A 17,387-nucleotide genomic window follows, 5' to 3' on the forward strand; every position below is an offset into this window, starting at 1 on the left:
CAGTAGATCAGCAGTTTCTGAAATACTCAGACCAGCCCTTCTGGCACCAACAACCATGCCACGTTCAAAGGCACTCAAATCACCTTTCTTCCCCATACTGATGCTCGGTTTGAACTGCAGGAGATTGTCTTGACCATGTCTACATGCCTAAATGCACTGAGTTGCCGCCATGTGATTGGCTGATTAGAAATTAAGTGTTAACAAGAAGTTGGACAGGTGTACCTAATAAAGTGGCCGGTGAGTGTATATCTATAGATAGATAGATAGATATATTGATAAAGTTCAAAAAAGAAGGCAGCACTCCATTTTTCTTAATAAATGTGCAGGATTTAATCAGACCCACGTGTGAACTTTATGGACTTTGGATAACCAGTGGACAGGTTACTTGGAGGCTTTGCACCCAGAGTTAAGTAGAAGTGTTGTGCTGTTCCTTTTTTCTTATGAATAGATATATTGATAGATAGATAGATAGACAGATCTATCTATCTATCCATCTATATATTCATCTATCTATTTGTGTGTGTAAACATTATTCTTCAATAGAGTATGTAAATGAAGAGGTTGGATAAGGAAATTACACAATTCTTTTTTTCTGTTAAATAATAGATCTTTATATAGTTTGCAAAAACGCAGACAAATCCGCATGAAAAAAAAGCATGAAAATCCGCATTAAAAAAACGCATCAAATCCGCTGATTTTTCAGCTGGTTTTTACTTGCGTTTTCTGCCAAGAGATGCAGAATCTGCACAGAAAATTCCACAGGCAAATCTGCAACGTGTGCACATGCCCTAAAGGCAAAATATGATGTAAAATAGTAAATGGCTATGGGAACCTAGGGAAATAGTGCAATTTCACCCCACTTGTCCTTTTATACATTATTTTGTGTCTGTAATATGTATCCCAGTGTTAGCAAGCTCTCCTCCCATCAAATTTTTTTATCCTCTTAATACATTGCAATTGTTATATTAACCCCTTCAAGTCGCGGCCCTTTTACGTTTTTGCGTTTTCGTTTTTCACTTCCCTCCTTGCCAGAGCCATAACTTTTTTATTTTTCCCTCAATATGGTCATGTGAGGGCTTATTTTTTGTGGGACGAGATGTACTTTTGAATGACACCATTGGTTTTACCATGTCTTTTACTAGAAAACAGGAAAAAAATTCCAAGTGGGGTGAAATTGCAAAAAAAGTGCAATCCCACACTTGTTTTTTGTTTGGCTTTTTTGCTAGGTTCACTAAATGCTAAAACTAACCTGCCATTGTGATTCTCTAGGTCATTACGAGTTCATAGACACCAAACATGTCTAGGTTATTTTTTATCCAAGTGGTGAAAAAAAATTCAAAACTTTGCTTAAAAAAAATAAAATAAAATGCCATTTTCCGATACCAGTAGCGTCTCCATTTTTTGTGATCTGGGGTCGCTTGAGGGCTTATTTTTTGCGTGCCGAGCTGATGTTTTTAATAATATCACTTCTGTGCAGATACATTCTTTTGATCGCCCGTTATTGCATTTTAATGCAATGTCGCGGCGACCAAAAAAACGTAATTCTGGCGTTTCTAATTTTTTTCTCACTACGCTGTTTAGCGATCAGGTTAATGCTTTTTTTAATTGATGGATCGAGCGATTCTGAACGCGGTGATACCAAATATGTGTAGGTTTGATTTTTTTTTAATTGATTTATTTTGATTGGGGCGAAAGGGGGGTGATTTAAACTTTTATATTTTTTTTTATTTTTTTTCACATTTTTTTTTACTTTTTTTTTACTTTTGCCATGCTTCAATAGCCTCCATGGGAGGCTAGTAGCAGGCACAGTGCGATCGCCTCTGCTACATAGCAGCGTTCTGCTGTTCGCTGCTATGTAGCAGAAAATCAGGTGTGCTGTGAGCGCCGACCACAAGGTGGCACTCACAGCTGTCGGGGATCAGTAACCATAGAGGTCTCAAGGACGTCTATGGTTACAATACTGAAGCATCGCCGACCTCTAATCATGTGACGGGGGTCGGCGATGCTATCATTTCCGGCCGCCCGGCCGGATGCGGTAGTTAAATGCCGCTGTCTGCGTTTGACAGCGGCATTTAAGAATAGCAATTTCACCCGCCGCTATTGCGCGCACATGTCAGCTGTACAAAACAGCTGACATGTCGCGACTTTGATGTGGGCTCACCGCCGGAGCCCACATCAAAGGGGGTGACACGGCATGCACAGTAATAGTACGGCGCATGTCGTGAAAGGGCTAAATAGCACTGTTTACTTACAATTGTTAATTTTGCCCTTTTGACCAGTTATTTCTTCTCCTTCTCATTAGGTCTATGACATCACATCACTAGCTGAATCCCTCAAAGCTCTATGTATAAAAAGGAAGTCTCTTTTTCATGCGTGAGTCATTATTAGAACTATAATTCTACATCACTGCAAAGTCCTTGCCAGGGGGAGGAGCGGGGTAGCCAAGTCATGAATTAAACAGGGGGTGCAGCTGGGCTGCCAATGACTTTGCAGTGATGTAGAATTGTAGTTCTAATGATGACTCATGCACTTCCTGTTTCTACAGTTGTGCTCAAAAGTTTACATACCCAGGCAGAATTTTTGCTTTCTTGGCCTTTTTCCAGAGAATATGAATGATAACACCAAAACTATATCTCCACTCGTGGTTAGTGGTTGGGTGAAGACATTTATTGTCAAATACTGTGTTTTCTCTTTTTAAATCATAATAACAACCCAAAACATCCAAATGACCCTGATCAAAAGTTCACATACCCTGGTGATTTTGGCCTGATAACATGCACAGAAGTTGGCACAAATGGGTTTGAATGACTACTAAAGGTAACATCCCAACCTGTGACCTGTTTGCTTGTAATCAGTGTGTGCGCATAAGAGCTGAGTGAATTTCTGGGATCCAGACAGACTCTTGCATCTTTCATCCAGCCGCTGACATTTCTGGATTGTGAGTCATGGGGAAAGCAAAAGAATTGTCAATGGATCTATGGGAAAAAGGTAATTGAACTGTATAAAACAGGAAAGAGATACAAAAAGATATCCAAGGAATTGATAATGCCAGTCAGCAGCGTTCAAACTGTGATTAACAAATGGAAAATCAAGTGCTCTGTAAAATCAAAACCATAGTCAGGTAGACCAACAAAAATTTCGTCCACAACTGCCAGGAAAATTGTTAGGGATGCAAAGAAAAACCCACAAATAACATCAGCTGAAATACAGGACTCTCTGAAAACTAGTGATGTGGCTGTTTCAAGATGTACAATAAAGAGGCACTTGAAGAAAACTGGGCTGCATGGTCGAGTCGCTAGAAGAAAGCTATTACTGTGCAAATGCCACAAAGTATCTAATCTCGCCTACAATATGCAAAACAGCACAGAGGCAAGCTTTCTGGAACAAGGTACTTTGGAGTGATGAGACCAAAATTGAACTTTTTGACCACAACCATAAACGTTACATTTGGAGAGAGTTCAACAAGGCATATGATGAAAGGAACACCATTCCTACTGTAAAGCATGGAGGTCGATCGCTGATGTTTTGGGGATGTGTGAACCACAAAGGCACAGGAAACTTGGTCAAAGTTGAAGGAAAGATGAATGCAGCATGTTATCAGCAAACACTGAAGGCAAATTTGCAATGATCAGCCTAGAAACTGCGCATGGGATGTACTTTGATGTTCCAACATGACAACGATCCAAAACACAAGGCCAAGTCGACCTGTCTACAGCAGAACAAAGTAAAGGTTCTGGAGTGGCCATCTCAGTCTCCTGACCTCAATATCATTGAGCCACTCTGGGGAGATCTCAAGCGTGCAGTTCATGCTAGAGAGCCCAGGAATTTTTGCCAAGAAGAGTGGGCAGCTTTACCATCTGAGATAAAAAAAAAGCTTATCAACAACTACCACAAAATACTTCAATCTGTCATTGATGTTAGAGGGGGCAATACACGGTATTAAGAAATGGGGTGTTTGGGGTCGAGTTCCCGCCTCTGCACAGGGGGAATCTCGGGCCACCTCCGCTGCGGTCTCCCATTCTCCGGCCGCAGTGGAGCCTGCTCAGCGGAGACGTCGGTCCCAGCGTCTCGCTCAGTCTGACTCAATGCAAAGGGTTACTGCTGCCTTTCCAGCTTTGCCATTGTAACCAGTGCTGGGCAGCGGTGAGCAGACGTTTTTGGGACTAAGTCCTCCTTTTCCACTTCTGAGCATGCCCAGGGTGAGATCACTCGTTGGAGATCAGGGGTCACATGCTTAGATACTGCAGCAAATCCCATTGGTCCTCCAGGAAGGTCCTGAAGGTGCTCAACTTCTGTGGCAGCCTCCCATTGGTCCTTCTGGGAAGGTCCTGCACTTGCTGCAGCTATAAAAGGTTCGCATGACTGCACGGCCATGCGCTAGTATCAATTCATGTGATGAGTTTTGCGCCAATGTGGTCATTCATGTGTGTGTATATTCAGGGCCCCGGCTGAAATAAGCCACTAGAATACCGGCACCTCCGGTGAGGAGATTGTGTGTATGCATTCAGGGCCCCGGCTGAAATAAGCCACTAGAATACCGGCTCCTCCGTTGAGGAGATTGTATGATTGCCTCTTTGACGGTGTGACCACAAACTGCTATCTGCTCGGCAGTTGCTGTGTACCCCTGTGAGCTAAACAGGACACAGTGCTTTCTTTATAGGCGACTCTGTGAAGTAACAGAGTTCGCTTCTACCGCCATATAGGGCTGCCATTTGCCAGCAGCAGGCTCTCTCCTGCACGGTGGACCCCGGGCTGTGAATGCATCAAATATCATCTCACTATTTACTCAGTGTGTTCCGCCAGCCCTAACATGGGGTATGTGAACTTTTGATCAGGGTCATTTGGATGTTTTGGGTTGTCATTATGATTTAAAAAGAGAAAAAACAGTAGTTTCACAATAAATGGCTTCACCCAACCACTAACCATGAGTGGAGAAAAAGTTTTGGTGTTATCATTCTGCCGGGGTATGTAAACTTTTGAGCACAACTGTATATACAGCTCTGGAAAAACTTAAGAGACCACTGCAAAATGTTCAGTTTGTCTGATTTTTCTCTTTATAGGTATATTTTTGAGTAAAATGTAAATTGTTCTTTTATTCTAGAAACCTCTGACAACATGTCTCCGAAGTTCCAAGCAAATACATTTTGTATTTTTTTTCTGACAAAGAAAAAAGGTCAAAATTAATAAAAGCCTAGTGCTTTCAGACATTAAATAAGGCAAAGAAAACAAGTTCATAATCATTAAGAAACAACAATACTAATGTTTTACCTTAGTTCAGAAATCAATATTTTGTGGAATAACCATGATTTTTAATCACAGCTTTCATGCATCTTGGCATACTTTCCACCAGTCTTTCACACTGCTTCTGGAGCAAAAATGTAAGCAGTTCTTTTTTGTTTGATGGCTTGTGACTATCCATCATCCTCTTGATTACATTCCAGAGGTTTTCAATGGGGTTCAGGTCTGGAGATTGGGCTGCCCGTGACAGGCTTTTGATAATAATAATCTTTATTTTTATATAGCGCTAACATATTACGCAGCGCTTTACAGTTTGCACACATTATCATTGCTGTCCCCGATGGGGGCTCACAATCTAAATTCCCTATCAGTATGTCTTTGGAATGTGGGTGGAAACCCACACAAACACGGAGAGAACATACAAACTCTTTGCAGATGTTGTCCAAGGTGGGATTAGAACCCAGGACTCCAGCACTGCAAGGCTGCAGTGCTAACCACTGAGCCACCATGCTGCCCAATGTTGTGGTTAATGTGGTGGTCTCTTAATTTTTGCCAGAGCTGTAGAACTTAGAATGATGCAGCTGTTCAATTTTTAACCCCTTTCTGACCTTGGACAGGATAGTACGTCCAAGATCAGAACCCCCACTTTGATGCGGGCTCCGGCGGTGAGCCCGCATCAAAGCCGGGACATGTGAGCTGTTTTTTACAGCTGACATGTGCCCACAATAGCGGCTGGTGGATTCGCGATCCACTCACCGCTATTAACTAGTTAACTGCTGCTGTCAGACGCTGACAGCGGTATTTAACTAGCGCTTCCGGCCATTGGGCCGGAAATGTGCACATCGCTGATCCCCGTCACGTGATAGGGGGTCAGCGATGCATCAGCATGACAAGCAGAGGTCTGGACGGCGCTCATAGAAATGCAGTAATTCAGCTACATAGGAGCGATCTATGCATCGAGCCGATCGAGTTGTGCCAGCTTCTAGTCTTCCATGGAGGCTATTGAAGCATGGCAAAAGTAAAAAAAAAAAAGGTTTAAAAATATGAAAAAAATAAAAAATATATAAAAGTTTAAATCACCCCTCTTTCGCCCCATTCAAAATAAAACAATTAAAAAAAAATAAATATATACATATATTTGGTATCTCCGCATTCCGAATTGCCCGATCTATCAATAAAAAAAAGGATTAACCAGATTGCTAAACGGCGTAGCGAGAAAATTTGAAACACCAGAATTAAAATTAAAATGCAATAACAGGCGATTAAAGGAATGTATCTGTACCAAAATGGTATCATTAAAAATGTCAGCTCGGCACGCAAAAAATAAACCCTCACCCAAACTCAGATCATGAGAAATGGAGACGCAACGTGTATTGGAAAATTGCGCAATTTTTTTTTTTTTAGCAAAGTTTCAAATTTTTTTGTACCACTTAAATAAAAAATAACCTAGACATGTTTGTTGTCTATGAACTCGTAATAACCTGGAGAATCATAATGGCAGGTCAGTTTTAGCATTTAGTGAATCTAGCAAAAAAGCCAAGCAGAAAACAAGTGTGGGATTGCACTTTTTTTGCAATTTCACCACACTTGGAATTTACATGATATGCAAAACCCAATGGTGTCATTCAAAAGTACAACTTGTCCCGCATAAAAATAAGCCCTCACATGGGCATATTGATCTAAAAATAAAAAAGTTATGGCTCTGGGAAGGAGCGGAGCGAAAAGCGAAAACGCAAAATCGAAAAAAGCTGGGGGGTCGTGATGTGATGTCATAGGCCTAATGGAAAACAGAAGAATTAACTTGGTAAAAGGGCAAAATGAGCAATTGTAAGCACATAGTGCCATATTGTATGATGATTGCAATATATTAAGAGAATAAAAGCTTTGTTGGGAGGAAGGCTTCTTTAATCACATCAATAGAGGAGGACCATGGACATGTGTTTACTCCTGGTTTTGGGTTCCCTTTCATTTTTTCTCAAGTGCTTACACCAACCTTAATTCATCCCATGAGGAAAGTAACTTGAAAAGTATGGGTCTCATGGTAAACTTGTGACAGATTGCGCACAATTTGGGGCTGCACATAGGAAGAGGGATGACCCAGAAAAAGGAAATAGAGCACCAGCTTAAAAAAAGTCTCAACTGATTTTCCCGATCTATTGGTATTTTAGGCCGGTTTCACATTTGCGGTTGTGTCCGCAGCGTTTCTTCCGCAAATATCCGCATGCGTTGTGTATTCCTATATTTAACATTAGGGACGCATGCGTCTGCGATCGTTTGCGTTTTGCCGCGTTTGACGAAGCATGCGTCGTTTCGTCGTCTGCGGTTTGGCGCGGTAAACGTTACATGTAGTAATTTTAGAGGCGTCAATTTGCCGCCTGGAAACGTATGCGGTCGATTGCGGCAAGAATGCGCCCAAAAAACGCATTGCTGTCTATATGAACTCATGCGTTCACAAACACATGCGTTTGCTTGCGTTTGTGAATGCATGCGTTACACCACAGAAAAACATGTCTAGACACTAATTAGTCACCCCCCACATACAAGGTGATAAAGGGAGGGAGTGGACATTTGCAGGTCACTACTCAGCAGACACTGAAGCAGACGAGACGCAGGCTACATCCTTGGAGGAAAACAAGACACTGAACAATGTGAGTATATCCTATCCAATGCCTTTATTTTCTATTTTCTGTCTCTACATGTCCTAATTTCTGCCATTTCTTTCTTTCTGCATGCATCAGAATGTCTTCTTCTTCTTCTGATGAGGATCAAACGCCTGGGCCTGCACAAGCGGAAAATGTCAGCGAAGTGAGAACTCACCTCCTCAGATTGGTAAGTATTCACTGTCACATCTACCCATATGACAATTTTTGTTTTTCATTTTTTTAGGGCTCTTCTTCTACTGCGGCAGAGACTGGGCAGGAGGAGCGGGGTCACGGTCGGGTGGCACGGCGGCAGCGTGTAAGTATACCTGGCTGACTGTTTATTGTATCCTCACTTTACAATTCTTGAATCTTCATTTCTTTACTTTTCTCTTTCTTTCCCTTTTGCTTCTGCACTAATTTTTTTTTTTACTTTCAATATTTATGCCATTTCTCTGCTTCTGTTTTCTTTCTTCCTTATGTTAATGTCTCCAACATTAATGTCCTTTTTTTTTTTAGGTTCCAGAACGGGATGAGGACCTCATAGATAATGACCACCTCATCTCCCTGGTCCATGAGCGAGTCCCATTGTGGGACACCCGGGATCCACTGCACTCCAACAACGTGACGATCTGGCGCCTATGGAATGAGGTGGCCACAGCGTTGTGGGATGGCTGGGACAATGCCCCGACTCGGGTCCGAACTGCATTTGGTAAGTATTGCAATGCAGTGTGATGCAGCCAAGACCTTGGCCGTGCTCACACAACTGTGTATGATGAGAGAAAGTGATGAAATTTTCTCTCAGCACACACAGTTGTGTGAGCACAGTCAAAAGACCATTGCCTAACCATTATGTTTTGTTTTTTCAACAGTGGCCAAAGTCAAAACACGTTGGCGATCGATGAAGGACCGCTTCAACAAGGACCTGCGCCAAGAGAGCCGTGTTCCCAGTGGTTCTGGAGCAAGGATCCGAAAATACAAATACCACCGCATCCTTGCATTTTTGAGACCGGTCCTTGCACAGAGAACGTAAGTATATTGTTGGTGAAAAAAAAAAGATGTTTTGTAATGCATTTGGCTGCCGTCACACTAGCATTTTTTGGTCACTATTTTGCATCAGTATTTGGAATCCAAAATCAGGAGTGATTGATAAATGCAGAAGTGGATATGATTTTATTATACTTTTCATCACATAGTTCCACTTCTGTTTTTGGCTTACCAATAGTGATGTAAAATACTGACCAAATAATGTTGGTGTGACAGCAGCCTACACAACAGATCTATAGTCATCAAGTCAGGTGTCAGAAATAATGAATTCATGATGCACAAATAAATGGCTCATGAATTCATTATTTCTGACACATGTCCTGGTGAGTAATAGATATGCTTTGTATCACCTCCATCGTCCCTTCATATTTTGCATCAGTATTTGGAATCCAAAACCAGGAGTGGATGATTAATGCAGAAGTGGTGCATATGTTTTTATTATACTTTTCCTCGTACTGTAGTACTCCTGATTTTAGCTTGCAAAGTCTGATGTAAAACTCTGTCCAAATACTGCTAGTGTGACCTCAGCCTTAATCTCTATGTTTATATTCCACAGGACTTTGCATTTTGTAAATGTTTGGTCTTACATTTTTTTCATTCTTTTTTCACAGCACATGGAGCACCACTGTTGGCCCAGGTTCTGGAGCGGTCCTTCATCAGTCAGCCATGGACCCGTCCTAGCCATCCTCCAGCGCTGCAGCAAGTGGGCCTGCCACATTAACTGGAGACCAGGAAGCTGGTCCATCAGGTGATCTCCTTCCCCAGTCCTCTGCCTCTACCCATTTTTTGGGGGGCTCCTCCCGGCAGCGGCAGAAGGCCGTGGACAGGTCACTCATGCCTGAGTTTTTGCACTTGAGCTCGGTCTTCCACGAGGGACTCAAGGCGATGGGTGACCGAATGGATACTGCCATTAGCCATATGAGTACACGTATCTATGAGGTTACCACAGCTCTTACCCAAGTGAAAGCCGACCTCCAGAGGCCAGCACATCATTTTTTTAATCAAATTGAACAGGGCATGTCGGAACACCTTACTCCCGATCTCCAGATTAGTGTTATGCAGGCCTGCAATGCTGCTTACGTGCAGGCTATGCAGCAGAGTCGGTATTTTCAGCAGACAGTGGGGGCATTTCCACCTGTGCCCACACTGTCATGCTTTACCTCAATGCCGAGCTCTGCTGCATACCACTGCATGGCCACCTCCATTCCAAGCACTGCCGGACACCACTGTAGCACCACCACCATGCCGAGTGCTGTAGGACAGCCTACCACCATGACAATCGCTGCTCCTGCTTGGACCTCCTCCAGTGCCACCACCATGTGGCAGCCACAGGACCCTGCCCTGGTGTTCCCAGCCACAACAGCAATGCCGCTGCTGGACGCTGCCCTGGCGTTCCCAGCCACCACAACAGCAATGCCGCTGCGGGACCCTGCCCTGGCGTTCCCAGCCACCACAACAGCAATGCCGCTGCCGGACCCTGGCCTGGCATTCCCCTCCTCTACCACAACAGCAATGCCGCTGCCAGACCCTGCCCTGGCGTTCCCTGCCACCACAACAATGCCGCTGCACAGGCACACGGACCGTGACAGGTCGGCCACCACGGCCAGGCCAATACCAATGAGCCCAACGAGGCTCCCAGGACAGCTGTGCCGATCCAAGAAAGGGAAAGGCAAAAAAACAAACAAAAGACAATAGCTATCCCTTCCCCCTCACCTCCCAATGTGTCTGTAATGTCTGGTTTGTCTCACCCTTCCAGTGTGTCTCTGCCCTCTCATGTGACTAGTCCAATCCCCGAATTTCCAGACCCCAGTAATTTTATAGCACCTTCTCCAGCCACCCCTGCGTTGTCCACAGTTAGCCAGCCCTCACAGCTCCACACCCCCCAATTTCGTCAATCAACCCCAAGCAGGCGCAGTTAATTTTTTATTTTAGTTTGTTTTGTTAAAATAAATCTTTTTTTTTGCCCCCAATAAGGTTTGGTTAATTGTGTATTTCGCCGCCGGCAACACACACCGTGGGCCAAATCCATAAATGCGCCGAACACTTTTTTTTGGACCACCTCCTAGCTCCAGTAATTAGTTAGTACAACACTGAAGCTTTGTGTGTGTTTGGTATACAGATGAGTTTGCCCCCCCCCCAAAAAAAAAAGTATTTTCTCCAAAACCTCTTCTTTCTGTTTACTCTGAGAATTTTTGTCACAGACTAAAGACAAAATGGTGGTAATACACAGCAGAACTATACTCAACAGGTCGTGTCTTCAAAAAATCATTAGTTATGACACCTGACCTGGTGAGTTGAGAAATGCCTTGTATTACCTCCATTTTATCTTCTTTGTACATTAAATCTATTTCACACAAAGTGAAGGAACGATGGAGGTGATACAAGGCATATCTATACTCACCAGGACATGTGTCAGAAATATTGAATTCATGAGTAGTGTTGAGCATTCCGATACCGCAAGTATCGGGTATCGGCCGATACTTGCAGTATCGGAATTCCGATACCGAGATCCGATACTTTTGTGGTATCGGGAATCGGAATCGGAAGTTTCCAGTGTATGGTTCCCAGGGACTGAAGGAGAGGAAACTCTCCTTCAGGCCCTGGGATCCATATGAATGTGTAAAATAAAGAATTAAAATAAAAAATATTGATATACTCACCTGTCCGGAGGCCCCTGGACATCACCGCTGGTAACCGGCAGCCTTCTTTGTTTAAAATGAGCGCGTTCAGCACCTTCCATGTCGTCACGGCTTCTGATTGGTCGCGTGCCGCTCATGTACCGCCACGCGACCAATCACAAGCCGCGACGTCATCCCTCAGGTCCTCAAATTCCCTTCTAGGAATTTAGGACCTGAGGGATGACGTCACGGCTTCTGGTTGGTCGCGTGGCGGTCACATGAGCGGCACGCGACCAATCAGAAGCCGTGACGTCATGGAAGGTGCTGAACGCGCTCATTTTAAGCAAAGAAGGCTGCCGGTTCACTGCGGTAAGGTCCAGGCTGCGTCGGAGAGGTGAGTATATCAATATTTTTTATTTTAATTCTTTATTTTACACATTAATATGGATCCCAGGGCCTGAAGGAGAGTTTCCTCTCCTTCAGACCCTGGGAACCATCAGGGATACCTTCCGATACTTGAGTCCAATTGACTTGTATTGGTATCGGGTATCGGATCAGATCCGATACTTTGCCGGTATCGGCCGATACTTTCCGATACCGATACTTTCAAGTATCGGACGGTATCGCTCAACACTATTCATGAGCCATTTATTTGTGCATCATGAATTCATTATTTCTGACACCTGACTTGATGACTATAGATCTGTTGTGTAGGCTGCCGTCACACTGTCAGCATTTGCTCAGTATTTTACATCACTATTGGTAAGCCAAAACCTGGAGTGGAACAATGTGAGGAAAAGTATAATAAAAACATATGCACCACTTCTGCATTTAACAACCACTCCTGGTTTTGGCTTACAAATAGTGATGTAAAGTGCTGAACAAATACTGCGAATGTGACGGCACCAAACAGCCATCGTTTCTACAGTCTGCGTCAAATAGCTACTGGTGAACCGAGTCAGGACGCAATGACGTCAACAACCTAAGCCCAAAAACCCAAAGTGGTTTGTAAAGGAAATACAGTACAGACCAAAAGTTTGGACACACCTTCTCATTTAAAGATTTTTCTGTATTTTCATGACTGTGAAAATTGTACATTCACACTGAAGGCATCAAAACTAGGAATTAACACATGTGGAATTATATAATTAGCAAAAAAGTGTGGAACAACTGAAATTATGTCTTATATTCTAGGTTTTTCAAAGTAGCCACCTTTTGCTTTGATGACTGCTTTGCACGCTCTTGACATTCTCTTGATGAGCTTCAAGAGGTAGTTGCCGGGAATGGTTGTCACTTCACAGGTGTGCCCTGTCAGGTTTAATAAGTGTGATTTCTGCCTTATAAATGGGGTTGGGACCATCAGTTTTGTTGTGCAGAAGTCTGGTGGATACACAGCTGATAGTCCTACTGAATAGACTTAGAATTTGTACTATGGCCAGAAAAAAGCAGCCAAGTAAAGAAAAACGAGTGGCCATCATTACTTTAAGAAATGAAGGTCAGTCAGTCCGAAAAATTGGGAAAACTTTGAAAGTGTCCCCAAGTGCAGTGGCAAAAACCATCAAGCGCTACAAAGAAATTGGCCCACATGAGGACCGCCTAAGGAAAGGAAGACCAAGAGTCACCACCTGACTTATCCGAGTCACCAGCCTCAGATATGGCAGGTTAACAGCAGCTCAGATCAGAGACCAGGTCAATGCTACACAGAGTTCTAGCAGCAGACACATCTCTACAACAACTGTTAAGAGGAGACTTTGTGCAGCAGGCCTTCATGGTAAAATAGCTGCTAGGAAACCACTGATAAGGACAGGCAACAAGCAGAAGAGACTTGTTTGGGCTAAAGAACACAAGGAATGGACATTAGACCAGTGGAAATCTGTGCTTTGGTCTGATGAGTCCAAATTTGAGATCTTTAGTTCCAACCACCGTGTCTTTGTGCAACGCAGAAAAGGTGAACGGATGGACTCTACATGCCTGGTTCCCAACGTGAAGCATGAAAGAGGAGGTGTCATGGTGTAGGGGTGCTTTGCTGGTGACACTGTTGGGGATTTATTCAAAATTGAAAGCATACTGAACCAGCATGGCTACCACAGCATCTTGCAGCGGCATGCTATTCCATCCGGTTTGCGTTTAGTTGGACCATCATTTATTTTTTAACAGGACAATGACCCCAAACACACCTCCAGGCTGTGTAAGGGCTATTTGACCAAGAAGGAGAGTGATGGGGTGCTACGCCAGATGACCTGGCCTTCACAGTCACCAGACTTGAACCCAATCTGGAGCTGGACTTGCAGAGTGAAGGCAAAAGGGCCAACAAGTGCTAAGCATCTCTGGGAACTCCTTCAAGATTGTTGATAGACCATTCCTGGTGACTACCTCTTGAAACTCATCAAGAGAATGTCAAGAGTGTGCAAAGCAGTCATCAAAGCAAAAGGTGGCTACTTTGAAGAACCTAGAATATAAGACATTATTTCAGTAGTTTCGCACTTTTTTGTTAAGTATATAATTCCACATGTGTTAATTCATAGTTTTGATGCCTTCAGTGTGAATGTACAATTTTCATAGTCATGAAAATACAGAAAAATCTTTAACTGAGAAGGTGTGTCCAAACTTTTGGTCTGTACTGTACATAGGAGACATGGGGAAGATAATAAAACACAATTATTTTATTACAAGAAACATTAACATTTAAAACATAACTGTTACAGACCTGAAGCCAACAGGACATTTTACACCATATTGTCCTGCCATGCCACACGTCCAATGTCAGAATCAAAAAAGGCAGCAAATTGGTCCCGCATGTGGCCAACTTCAACAGTTGACCGCAGCGGATGATGCCGGTAATCAGGCAAAGGGTTTGCAACTTGTTCATCAAGTTCAATGGTGGGTTGCTCCTTAGCCAGAATGTAATTGTGGAGAACCACACAGGCTTTTACCACCTCATCAACTGTCTCCATTTTATGATTTATGGCTGTTGCAAGAACACACCATTTGGACACCATAATCCCAAAGGCACACTCTACTGTTCTGTGGGCCCTGGTTAGTCTGTAGTTATAAATCCGTTTTGTGCGGATTAAGTCCCGACTTGAATAGGGCTTCAGTAGATTTTCACTCATCTGAAATGCCTCATCCCCAACCATTACAAATGGCATCGGTGGGCCTTGAGTGTTGGGGAGAGGTCATGGCTGTGGAAAATTAAAATTTTTGCCATAAACACGTCGGCCCATATCCGAGTTTTTGAAAGTCTGTGAATCGTTGCCATGGCCAAAAGCACCAATGTCCACGGCAATGAAGTGACAGTCCGCATCGGCTATTGCCATGAGAACTACTGAAAAATATTTTTTGTAGTTGAAGAACTATGATCCCGTTCTGGCTGGTTTGATAATCCGGATGTGCTTCCCATCCACCGCACCCAAACAGTTGGGGAAATCACACACAGTCCAGAATTTATCAGCTATTTCCATCCACATGTCCTCGGTGGGTATGGGTATAAATTCTTTACGGAGAACATTCCACAGAGCCCGGCAGGTGTCAAAAACTGTTCCAGACAGGGTGGAAATTCCAAGGCTGTACTGGAAGTGGAGGGATGACAAGCTCTCTCCAGTTGCAAGAAATCTGTAATAAAATAAAGAAAAAATAATTTACAAAAATGCAAAGAATACATGTCAGACCAACAATAATTATGACTGGCATTTGTTTAGAATTATTACGTACCTTAAGGTAATCAGGAGACGTTCCTCTGATGGAATTGCTCTAAGGAGCTGGGTGTCCTGTCTCCTGATGACTTCTTGAACACGAGCAAGCAACTCCAAAAAAGAGTCTTGCGACATCCTGGTATATTCCGGGAATTTGTCCGGGTTGTCATTGAGTTCGCCATACAGTGTGTGATATGCATCACGGCAAAACGCACAGGCAATAAAAAGCTTGATGCTTAGATCCAGGTTGAAGTAAAAGCTATCCATGTGAAGATCCATCATGACACAGTATACATGACATATCATGAAAAGATACAGTAGCACACTGGTAAGATTTCAGCAGTCCGAGGGTCTATATATAGAGATCCCATAATACACGCCCTCTGTAGTCCCATTGGCGGGGTCTGGTTATCTAGTTTTTTCTCCTGTAAAATTTTACACCATGCACACTAAAACGCAAACGCATGAAAAAAATGCATAAAAAAGCATGTAAACGCAGCGTTTTAAAGCCGCATGCGTTTACGCATGTGCATAAAAACCGCTGCATTTGTACGCGCTTTTATGCGTTTTTCCTGTACTTGCATTTGCGGATTAAACGCTGCGGATTCTAACGCAAATGTGAAAGTAGCCTTAATAAGCAGACATGAAGTGGGATAGGAAATTTTTGGTGGACTACTAGATCTCCAATATCATAGAGGTCACAGGAGACTTTTCCTATGTGTTGTCTCTATTATCCAGCCTTGAGTAGAGTAGTTTGACTGGTATGGACCTTGAGATGGATTAAATATATCTTGATCAACTTTTAATGACATTCACTTTTTTTAACATGATTTCTGTTTCCCCTGTAGAAATTAACCAGAAACCGGATAAGATAAATAATGTTCCCCTAAGAAGTCAAGTCAAATTCACCTGCACCACTCAAGGCACGTGTGATGTTGACTTCATATCTATAGAAATAAGCAAAAACCTGCCAGCGTTGATGAAGCGGAACTCCACTAAATACTTCATTGAAAATCCAGACATCACTTTTAAAGGAACTTTAACCGATTACACAATTGAAATGAAAGTCAACAAGTCAAATGATTACTACTGTGTGGCAATAGCGCAAAGAGATGGCATTTCAACCCGTTTTCAATCTAAAGGAACCCAAATAATTGTTGCAAATGGTAATTTTGATCTATATTAATATTTTTGCACATATATTTTGATGCCTTTAAAAAACTGGGCATTGTGTTTTAGACTACATGGGGGGAAAAATTGGCCTAACCTCTCAATATAGGGGGAATTAACGAACGATCCAGTTCGCATGTCCGGCCTCTGACTGTGCTCCTGGGGATTGGGCATGCTGGATTCTAGATACAAATAATAGGATTAAAATATAACTTTTACTGGATTCACATAAAATACTATATTTAATAAAAGTGCAAAAAAGATCAAACAAACAAACAAACACAGCGTGGGTGGCGCTCTTGGACAAAGGCTATAGTATTGCCTCAAAAAGTCATAGCATTCCATCCACCAAAGTACTACTACTGTAGCCAGGTATATGTATATTCGCCACTTAAATCACAGCCTGGCATATGTAATGTACGGTACTTAAATGCGCCAATATGCGCTACCAGGTTCATTTACACCTCTATAGGGGTATCGATCCTAAATCCTTCATAGGGCCCCTTAATGTGAAACAGAACACTGGGATTTAATACAATAAATACTCTCCTGCCATATCACATAGCGTCTAGCCCACAGGAATTAAATACTGTATATCGTCATCGTATACCCATAAACAAAGCTTGGACATATACAAGGAACGGTCTCACCCGGAGCTGTATCAGTCACTTTCTTTCAGCTCTCCTCATAGCGGTGGACCTCCTCCCCTCCTCTTCCCGACGCGTTTCGATATTTCTCATCAGGGGATAGCGTTGGGGTTAGCTCATATCTAGCGTCCAATCGACGCTGCCATACCTGTGCGCAGTAAGTTTGCTCTTTTTTGAAGTCGCGCCTGGTGTGCCTACATCCGGTCCGGGTGACGCGCTCCGTCGTCCACGTGACCGGAAGTGAGCTAATGGTAACACACCAGCTGACTGAAGCCTCGACCTGCCGTATGCTAAACCTCCACTGGAGCGCCGTGGCTTGCACTGCGCCTGCGCTCC

At 43.2% G+C, this 17,387-nt stretch overlaps 2 protein-coding genes across 3 annotated transcripts in view; one reads left to right on the forward strand and one right to left on the reverse strand.

Annotated features, from left to right (window-relative positions):
* Positions 1–17,387, reverse strand: part of LOC143766102 (coilin-like) — a 946,917-nt gene that overhangs the window by 284,465 nt on the left and 645,065 nt on the right. The gene's annotated exons all lie outside the window — the stretch shown is intronic.
* LOC143766097 (uncharacterized) overlaps positions 1–17,387 on the forward strand; it is a 42,598-nt gene that overhangs the window by 16,779 nt on the left and 8,432 nt on the right. For both annotated transcript variants that reach the window (XM_077253487.1, XM_077253488.1), the window contains one exon: positions 16,083–16,400. In XM_077253487.1, coding sequence (XP_077109602.1) covers positions 16,083–16,400 — 318 coding nt within the window. The remainder of the gene's footprint in view (positions 1–16,082; positions 16,401–17,387) is intronic.

The sequence above is a fragment of the Ranitomeya variabilis genome, chromosome 4 (genome assembly GCF_051348905.1).
Source record: "Ranitomeya variabilis isolate aRanVar5 chromosome 4, aRanVar5.hap1, whole genome shotgun sequence".
Lineage (NCBI taxonomy): Eukaryota > Metazoa > Chordata > Amphibia > Anura > Dendrobatidae > Ranitomeya > Ranitomeya variabilis.